Source organism: Gadus chalcogrammus, chromosome 8 (genome assembly GCF_026213295.1).
Source record: "Gadus chalcogrammus isolate NIFS_2021 chromosome 8, NIFS_Gcha_1.0, whole genome shotgun sequence".
Classification (NCBI taxonomy): Eukaryota; Metazoa; Chordata; class Actinopteri; order Gadiformes; family Gadidae; genus Gadus; species Gadus chalcogrammus.
The window spans coordinates 23,411,743-23,421,901 of NC_079419.1; the positions used below are offsets into that span (position 1 = coordinate 23,411,743).

The 10,159-nt window shown below is 46.3% G+C and overlaps 1 protein-coding gene across 3 annotated transcripts in view; it reads left to right on the forward strand.

The window, feature by feature from the left end:
• Positions 1 to 6,822, forward strand: part of LOC130388204 (WW domain-containing adapter protein with coiled-coil-like) — a 28,502-nt gene extending 21,680 nt beyond the window's left edge. Inside the window, exons 11-13 of one of the 3 annotated variants that reach the window (XM_056597581.1) lie at positions 2,204 to 2,396; positions 3,916 to 4,043; positions 4,247 to 6,054. In XM_056597581.1, the coding sequence (XP_056453556.1) occupies positions 2,204 to 2,396; positions 3,916 to 4,043; positions 4,247 to 4,316 (391 nt within the window). In that variant the 3' untranslated portion in view covers positions 4,317 to 6,054. Of the gene's footprint in view, positions 1 to 2,203; positions 2,397 to 3,915; positions 4,044 to 4,246 lie in introns of all 3 variants that reach the window. The other 2 variants (XM_056597582.1, XM_056597580.1) reach the window with 2 other exon arrangements.
• The last annotated feature ends 3,337 nt before the right edge of the window (positions 6,823 to 10,159 follow it).

Sequence of the window (10,159 nt, forward strand, 5' to 3'; positions counted from 1 at the left end):
TATTCAGTGTTTTAATAAATGTCTTAGCCTCCTCTGGGGAAGTGAAGTCGCGCTGTACACCTGCATAGGTGATGCGAAGTCGTGCAGGAAAGAGGATGCCAAACCTGACTCCATCGATGCCTCGTAGGAGGTGCCGAACCTCGGTGAAGGCTGCGCGAGCCCGGGCCGTCTTGGGGGTATAGTCCGGGAACACGGAGATGGACATGTTGCGCAGAGTAATCCGTTGTAACTCTCGCCTTTCTGGGGATCTCGTTGCAGTCATTATAGTAGTGCAGCCTTGCGACAATGGCGCGGGGGCGGTTGCCCGGTGCGGGCTTTGGCGCCAGAGCGCGATGTGATCTGTCGATCAGCGGCTCCTTCACGAGTGAGAAAGCCTCCATCAATAGCTTGGAAACGTTAGCCGCTGATGCCGAGTTAGGGTCGTCCTCCGGGATACCGATGATACGGATGTTCTGGCGGCGCGATCGGGACTCCAAGTCATCACACTTATCCTCCATCTTAGCCGCCTCCTGTGTCAAGTGCTCCACTTTAGCCCTGAGGGCCACGATGTCATCAGTGCATGTAGAGAGGGACGGCTCGACTTCAGCTACGGTGCTCTTCAAGCTAGCAACGTCCTGCCGGACAGCGGACAGACTGGAGGAAAGCTCAGTTTTAAAGGCTAGCAGCTCGGTTTTAATTGAACTGAGGGTCTCAGCCAAGGCTTCCCGGAGCTCGGCTTTTCTTCCCTTTTTTCGCCTTAGGCGACATGAAAGTAGTAGAAAATAAACCAAATGTGTAAATAAAAGTTCACTTAAGCTGCTGGACCGTAGTGGGGGTGAGAAAAGTGCCTTGAAATTGAAAAAAAAAAAAAATCTGCAGGAGCTCAAGACGACGCGGCCTACATCTCGTATCGCCAAGCCGGTCTTTCATGGATATTTTAACTAGCCTGGTCCTACCAGACTCTTGTACTTCCTTTAATTTGCACAGAGTCTGGACCACTCAATTGACAAACGTTAGCTCACTTGAAGACGCGTGTCTGTTGAAGTTTAAAACTATTGGAACTGCCCAGTGCCACTCCGGATCTGCCATAACCAATCGCTAACGTTTGGCTGGGAATCACGTTGTGCGCAGGCTGTAAACAAACACCGTGCGTGAAGATGTCCGTCAACGAGAGCTGACTTTAACGTCATTGTTCTAAGCCACTCCGCCACTCTGTTCGCTAATTGGATGCACAAAATTTGGACGGAGGAAACCCGCAGACCCAGACGTTGTACTGAAGGGAAATTTAAATTGAGCAGCAGTACTTGGCAGGCCGGAGCCAGGCTATATTTTTTACCCCTTCTACAACTAAACATTTTAGGTAGGTGAAACTTTTGTGAGGCTTTTTGCATTTCTTCTTGGGATCTCCTGAAGTTGAAAATTTGACTCTAAAAACAATCAGGATGGATTCCTAATAGGACACTGCTTTCATTTGTCACACGTGACTTCTGGCTCCTCCCCTAAAAGAACACCAAGCCAGAGAGGCAGAGTGAGCGAATAAACCCCATGACTGCGACCATGTTTCTGTTTTAGCTTTAGAGCTCGTAAGTCCGCCCCTTCCGGTAGACCCCCTTGGGACCTATGAAAATATGAATGGGTTTCAATGGAGAGGAAGTAATTATTATCTGGGCCCAGTCTTTATATGCCCTGGATTACATGTGTTGTTTGTGGATTAAAATTATAATTTTTCATGGAAAGAAAACAAAAAAAATTGCTTCTAACGACTTGTTTTGAACAGTATCACGATGCATTATTTTTATTTTTTTGTACCTGATGGAAGTATGTTTTCTTAAAGCATAATAATAATAAAAAAATATATATATATGTATACACATGCATACATAAATACATGCATTCATTGCGGGACCCTATTGTTGTTAAGAAGGGCCGCCTTAACCATACAGTGCTGGGGGAAACACTGCATGGGTCCCATGGGGGTCTCCCAGAAGGGGCGGATTTACGAGCTCTATGCAGCTAAAATCGAGAATCTGCAGCTTCTGCAGCTTCTCCTTTCTCGTTATTCTTTATGTAATAGATTTATATCCATTTTTTATATACCCCTTGCAATCCTTCAAAGTACCATTTAGGGTCCGCCTATCTCCATTGGTGAAACTCGGAGCTAAAGCAGTAAACCTCCCTTTTCTCATTGTAGAATGGCTCCAAACTAATTCACTTCCCCCTGCAGCCAGGAGAATCCGTCCCCTGGACCAAACGCATGTGGAGCCGGCATGGCGGCCGCCTCCTCCACCTCCTCTTGTGGGGCCAGCCAATCACAGCCCAGCGCCCCGGGCTCCTTCACCCCCTCCCTGGCCACCCACTTTGATGAGAACCTCATCAGGCATGTCCAGGGGTGGCCGGGCGAACACACAGAGAAGCAGGTGAGACCTCGGCAGATGGTTGCGGTGGTCAGGATAGGACAGGGTGAGACGGTGCTGATCTGGAGGCTGTCACGGTGGTCAGGATAGGACAGGGTGAGACGGTGCTGATCTGGAGGCTGTCACGGTGGTCAGGATAGGACAGGGTGAGACGGTGCTGATCTGGAGGCTGTCGCAGTGGTCAGGATAGGACAGGGTGAGACGGTGCTGATCTGGAGGCTGTCGCAGTGGTCAGGATAGGACGGGGTGAGACGGTGCTGATCTGGAGGCTGTCACGGTGGTCGGGATAGGACGGGGTGAGACGGTGCTGATCTGGAGGCTGTCAAGGTGGTCAGGATAGGACAGGGTGAGACGGTGCTGATCTGGAGGCTGTCGCAGTGGTCAGGATAGGACAGGGTGAGACGGTGCTGATCTGGAGGCTGTCGCAGTGGTCAGGATAGGACAGGGTGTCTGCGGTCAGACGGTGCTGATCTGGAGTCTGTCACATTGGGTTTCTCTTATCACACTGTAGAACTCCACAAACGAGGGAAGTGAGGCCTGAGAAAAGTATCAGTGACGGTGCAGTAGAAACAATGATATCTGAAATGGACTGAATAACCATGATACAAGCCAAATAGGTATTAGTGCCTTTCACAGAGTAGGTGTGGCTTGGAAATGGCAGCGCTCATTTAATGCGTCATGACTTCTTCAATGTGATTGGCCCTGAGTTTTATCCTTATGGTCTCACCAAGCAAAGCGCCTCGCTGCTCCAAGATGACAGCTTCCAGTCCATAGGTTTGCACTTTAATTTAAAACATCCCCTCTCCTATACCTGCTCCTTATCGGCATGTTCCTAAAATGACATGGTTTTACATAAAGACACTTCTTATTCCTACCTGGTGAGACTATATGGGCCCCTTCTGCTTTAGCCACATCAGGTATCTGCTCAGGCTCTGCTGGGAGTCTAGAAACATGGCCCATTGTCCCTGGAGATGACTCGTGGTAAAGATGAATGGTTTCTGAGATTAGTAATGGACAGACGGGTAAGACATCCAAAATCTAATTTGTGCCGTGTTAAATGATTTAAGGGGCATATTACAGGTCAAATTGTCCAACTAAAACGCAATTATACCGGAATGTCCCCCATTTCAAAAAGTCCCAAATGGCTATTACATGCTTCAAGTGTTAAATGCTGTCTCTACAACGGGAGAAGAAGGGTAAACTACTGCAAGGCCAGTGGAATTGGGGTTGGCCCCAGAAGGACTTTCAATATGAGGTGGAAACTATTGCAGACTTAAAAAGACAGTTGTAATGACTTGATGGGAGGTCATGTCCCTGTTCAAGTGGGTTCTCGTTGAGTACAGGGCAGTGGACAGCTCTGGACAGTTGTTATTGTGATGTGACCACAGTTCATCCAGTTCTGTAGCAGGAGTGGGGATAAGTTTTGTTTTCCTGCCCTCATTGTGATAGTTGAGTTGCTTCACTGTCTTCTTAATGAATGTCAAGGGCAGAAACGGAAGTTTGGGTGTTTTCTGTCTCGCAGGCGGCTAGGCTGCGCGAGGACTTCCACAACATGGGGAGCTTGTACATGTCTGAGATCTGCACCGAGCTGAAGAACCTGCGCTCTCTGGTCAGGGTGTGTGAGATCCAGGCCACGCTGAGGGAGCAGAGGTGAGGGGTCACTATACACCACATAAAACCAAGGGGGTTCAGGATTCCATAACCTAAAACATCGGGGTTTAATGATTCATTAACCTATAACATGGAATGATTGGGTAACGTTTAACATGCATGGGTTTGTTGATCAGGGAATGATGTAACATGGGTTTGAATGAGCTCCATTGACCCGTGTGCCTCCTGTCCTTATCACCCAGGATCTTGTTTCTGAGGCAGCAGAGCAAAGAGCTGGACAAGCTGAAAAACCAGAACTCCTACATGGTCTGAGGACGGCGAGATGGAGATGGTTTTATATAAAGGGACAGAGAGGGGATGACGAAGGAGGGGGAGTGCTGTAGGCTCTGATGCTGCCAGCGGAGTGGATGGAGGCCCAGAGGACCAGCGTCGAACCCAACAAGGGGAAGCCCCCCCTGGATGGAAGGAGATTCCCCCCTTTACTATGGTGTTGTCTGGGGAGACAGCACCTGGTCTTGGAAAGGTTCTCCATTCGGTAACATAACGGCAAAAAAAGAAAAATACAAAATGTCCTGACGTCTTGAGGTGTCAACTGGGCGTAACGCAGAAGATGTTTGACTTGTAGGATGCGTCTGCTCTGACAAAGCCTTTCTCAAGCCCCTGAGAAACTCTTTCAAATAGCACCTTTCTGGACTGTGAACTGTTGGATTTCTGTTTTTATTGTGCAGGTTAACCGTTTCTTTCTTCTGGTGTTTCACATGTAGTTGTGTGAGCAAACAAGATCGTCTTTACGTCCCCCCCAAAGGAAAAAAATTAAATTGAATAACTTAAAAGTATTGGTTTTAGTTTGTTTTTGTCTTCTTTCCATCAATCATGGGTTTGAGGCAGTACAGTGTGACCGTTTGGTCTTCAGGAAGCGTGATAAACGGTTGAATCAACCGGGAGTTCATACTCAACAGAACTACTCATTTACCACGGCTCAGATTTAAAATGGAGCTGAGAGTTTCTTCACAAACGAAGTGAACCAGATGGTAATTCAGCGTGACTCAAGACCTCAGCCTCCGTTGTAAGCGCTGTGTTGACACTTGCGGGCAAATCTTAAAGTCCCGGGTTATCCGAATCATGTTGAAGGTGTTATTGACTTCTAATCATGCAAAACTAAATGTTTCACCAACGTTTTAGTTTTGGGCTAAAACAAATTGGCCCTTGATGAATTGCAACAAACTTTGGTTGCTCCAGAACAGAAATACAAGCAATGTTTAATACCTGCTCTTCTGACTAGATGCTCAGCCTGCGGTGTTACTGCCAGCCGTTTGGAGCTCTGGATCCAAGACCCCGGGTTGTAGATGTTTGATCTACAACTGGCCTACTAAAATTTTGTAGCCCAGCAAAAGCTATCAAAACTTCCCTCCTACATTTCATAATGCAAAAAAAGATTTATTTTACAGATAAAAATATACAGTCTGGACCTAGCTCAGCTCTCCACAATGTCTGTCTTACAATACCATTTGTATTTGTATGTTCCCCAAGGCCCCCGCTGGTTGTTTTGTTTGGTCAGTGTTTTGTTTCGCTCCGATAACGGGCTGGATATATCATTCCATAGAGCAGCTTTGCAAGAGATGACGAGTAGAGATTCTTTTTTTTCTTTCATTTTTATAAACTGTTATGTAAACTTAAATTATTGTTGCACATTACTGATTACGTCCTTTTTTCTCCTGTGATAAATGAAGACGTAAAGTTTCTAATTTTGCTTTCATCCTAACAAACTCATCTTTTTTTTCTTCTTGCAAATTCGCTGCCTTGGTGGCAGCTCAGTTTAATTCCACAGTAGGCAGAGTGTGGTTGCTTCTCTATTATTAATGTATTCATTTATGACTCTTTTGTCTTTTTTTAATATGAAGACATTTCACGTGAAGCTGCAGTAATACTTTTCTTCCACATTGGCCCCCATCCTGGTCTGTTTTGGACCATGAGTTTACTCCCTCATCTCGAGACCAGTCACCCGCCATGTAACTGTTGGACTTCTTGTTACTCCAGTTGTGCATTGGGAGGGGGGGGGGGGATGTGCACATCTGTTTTTGGAGGGGTGTTGGGGGAGGTTCTTATGGGCATTTCTGTAGGGTAGAAAGGCTTTGTATGTTATTCCGTAAAATATATGAGAATAAAATATTCTACCTTAATTCTGTTGTTTTGGCTTCTGTCCACTGATAAGTTTTCTGTCAATTTTATGGTTGGATGTATCCTGAATATATGTTGTCGAACTTGATATTTCAGTTTGGGACAAAGTGATGTTCCCTTCTCAGCCAGGAGATGGCGCACTTTAGCCGCTGGTGTGTAACTTATGACTGACAATCTCCTGCATAATTGCGAATCCTTCTGGCCGAGTTGATATGGTTTCAACAGCTTTTAGTCAATTTTTAATAAAGCTATTAATGAACATGTCACCTCATCTAAAGCTGAACATTGAATACAACGGAGTAAGGGTGTTGATGAAAGATGCACAAAGTAGATTGATAGGTCTGAAGGTCCTCAATACAGACCACCAATCATTGGCACATTTCATTCACTGGTGCTTAGAGTTGAGACTGATTTTGCTGTACAAGTCGTAGGTCTACAATACATAATCGCCTAGAATACATTGTAGTTTGACATTTAATAAAGATTTGAACTTTAAAAATCCCTTGAATATTTAGCTTCTCTGTCATGCATTGCCCTAAATGGAATTGTGTTCATTTTTGTAATCCCTTGGTATGAAGTTATTTCAGAATTAAATAGGCATTCACCTCCCGTTTGTTTCTTGCTCAGTAAATTCTGTTACAGTGAAGTGTCCACTTGTTGGAGACTAATGAACCGTTCATTATAAAGTTATTTTTGTTTGTGACTTGAAAGTTGTTTGCTGCTGTCGAGTTTCTGTTGAAGTTAGCAAAGTTGTTGGCCTATAATAACACTGCCAACTATCTATAGGGTTCTGTAATAATGCCTGTAGATGATTACGGGATCTGGTTCCCAGGGGTAATCAAACATGTGGAAGTAGAAGTATTGATCTTCACAGGGTGTCTCATACGATATAAAGGTTAGCCCATCACTGATAGGCGACCCAGTGTGATGGCGCCACGCTGGGAAGCTTCCCGTTGTTACAGACCAGAAAATGATGCCCGTTTGGTATTCGACCTCCACCACCTACGAAGCAACCCTGACCCATAGCAGGCCTACACAGTAGCAGTATGTTGTGCGTGTGTGTCCAACTCTGCCACTGCATTGTTAACACGCCCCTAGGGACGCTGAGCACTGTGGGGCTGTCATTTCAGAGCAGGTCCTTGACCTAGCGGTTTTTCTATTCAACTATTGGATATAAAAGACCTGGTGAATGACGTAGTCACTCATTACGGACACACTATTCATCTTGAAGCAGGTGGACATGTTCCGATCCAGAGGTCAGCCTCGGAGGTCCGATGCGATCCTCGTGTTACGAGCCGCGCCCATCTCCCACATCTTATCACAGCTTAATGGCTGCCCCAGCAGACCTGTGGAGTCGATAGGCAGCTTGTGCGGTGGTATGGCAGCCAGCTACGCCCTCGGAGACAGCCAGAATTGACTTTGGTTTTTCAGACCTATATTAGACCTACATGTATTTCATTTTTTTGTTTTATTGGCAAACAATCCATGGCAGAAATCCACTAGTGTATGTAGCACATGGAATCGGCGCTACATTTGCTCTCAAACAGATCCCTGAAGGCTAGATCTTCTGGTGAAGCCTGCCTCAGATGTATGTTTTCCAAAGCTCAGCCCTGCTGGGTGGTCTTGGGGAAACCCACAGTCAGCCATGACACCCAGATCCCCCACAATCATTCGGTTTGAATTAGTTTTACTCGCCTTGTGGTTTCTTCGAAAGAAAGGTGTGGAGTCCAAACGCTGACCGATCCTTTTGGATCTGTTGTGTTGCGACATGTTGACAGTGATGTTATCACTGCTGTCTCCTCTCTCTCAAAGCGTCCCAGCCACCTGTCTCCCTGGGGGCCTCCCCAGCCACCTGGCAACAGTGGTTTTGTAATTCAGCCGCCTGCAGCTCAATAACAAGAAGTCCTCGGCGAATCCGATTGGCCGGCCGACCAGGAAGAAGAAACTCTGAAGCATCGCAAAGTGATTCTAAAGCATGCTATCACAGAACCGTCCTGCTGCGTGTTGAATATAGGGCACCTTCGAGACGGAGACAGTGAACGCCATCTGGAGGAGACCCTCAGGTCGACCGCTGGAGTGTGGAGGCCAGCCCGGGCAACCTGACTCAATGAGCATTCATACTTTCATGTCTTGATGCAAAAATTAAATATAAGGTCAATTCGTGAGTCATCCCTCAGAAGGTCGATGTTATTAAGCAGCCCATGTGCTGTAGGAATGCAGGATGACCTGTCCCCCTGCGTGTCCAGCAGCGAAAGAGATGGCCTTATTTCTATCAAGGTAAAGATGTGTGGGTGTAGGAGGATGTATACAGAACAGCTTGCTGAATCTCGGAGGCTCATAGAGGACATCAGAAGACATCAGTAGTAGGGGTTTGGCCTCTAGTTCAGGGTTCATCTCCCTTCTCTAGCTTCTCCTTCTCCTTCTCGCCCCAGCTCCTCAGTAGACCCCACTTCTTCTACAGGTGAAGCCTCCTCTCCAGGTAGGCTCCACCCACTCCCCCACACCCCGTGTGTCTGCATGATGCCCTGACAGCCCACCTCAGGCCCACAACATTTTCTTTATGTTTGTCTTTTGACTTAAGAGAGGAAATAGTAGACTATGTTTAAGTTTCAGATGAATAATAATATATATTAGCATATACTACAAATGAACCTCCTAAGATAGCGCAATATGATTGGTTTGCTATCTCGGGATATTGGGCAATATCCCATGATTGAGATCTCAAACTCAGCATATTGCGTGACGGTCGTCAAGTCACGCTAATAAAAACAAATGAACCGCTAATAAAACAAATAAATCCTGGCAAAAAGTGTTATCTTTTTAATTTTTGGAGTGTTGCCATGTGGTATATACTAAAACAATTCAACGAATACTTGTTGGCGAATAATTGTTGATTATTATTGCAATGTATATAATCTAATATAATAATATTCAAAGGATCTACTTTTTGTTCTAACCTTTATGCTGCATAATGCATGAACAGATGTCAAACAATACAATAAAAAAACAAAACATTGCCGCTTCACCCTTTACCGTGACCTAAAGTTTGTGTCTGTATCGCCAAACATTTTCTTCTGTGTCAGCAAGAATGGTCGCCTCCCCCACAGAGGAGTGTCTCAGACACGATACTGCCTGTTCCGCTCGAGGGACACTTTCAAACACTCCCTGTTTATTGTGTTGTTCCTGCAGCCGCCCACGGTCTGCCAGCTGGAGCTCCATGAGGCCCTTATCTCAACCACCATCGCTTTGATTGATAGATCGCATCACTCTTTACCTTCCATCTGCTCTCTCTCTCTTCCTCTCTCTTCCTCTCGTCTTCCCATCTCTCTCATATTCTCTCACTCACTCTCATCTCTCCCGGATTGAAAAGTCATCCCTGTCCGACCTTGTGTTCTCTTCAGTTCAGGCCCACCCCAGCCGGTGGCGAAGGTGGAGGCCGCTGGGTCGTCATTCAGTCTGTCTGTCAGCATGAGGCCCTTGTTGGGACAAAGGGGGGGGGGGTCTTTGGCCGGTGAAAGTGTCATTGGTGGAGGGGTCGGGGGACTGTGTTGGGGTACCCCACTGCATTCTGCTGATAATGTATTTATGGGCTCCGCACACGTTTATTTCTGGACTCTTTCTTCTTCTGGGCTCCGTACTAACAGCCCTCAGTGAGGGAGAGCTCCCATCACCTGTTCAATGACTCTCGGTGAATCCCGCTTTACCTCCAGCCTGACAGGGACAGCGTCCCCCGTCCCCAATATATATATATAGATTAGTCCTCCCCTAGGGGATGGAGAATAGAAGCTTAGGCGTCTCTGTGTTGTCGTACACAAGGAGTCGTGAACACAGCTTAGGCTTTTGTACAGGGTGAGTAATTTGTTGGAAATGGGTCAGATGTTTTGTTCGGCCTGGCAGCTTTAAAGGCACATTAATCACAGATGGATTTGCTCAATGGTGTGGTGTTCTTCGGTTTTACTTCCTCCGTAAATGTGAAG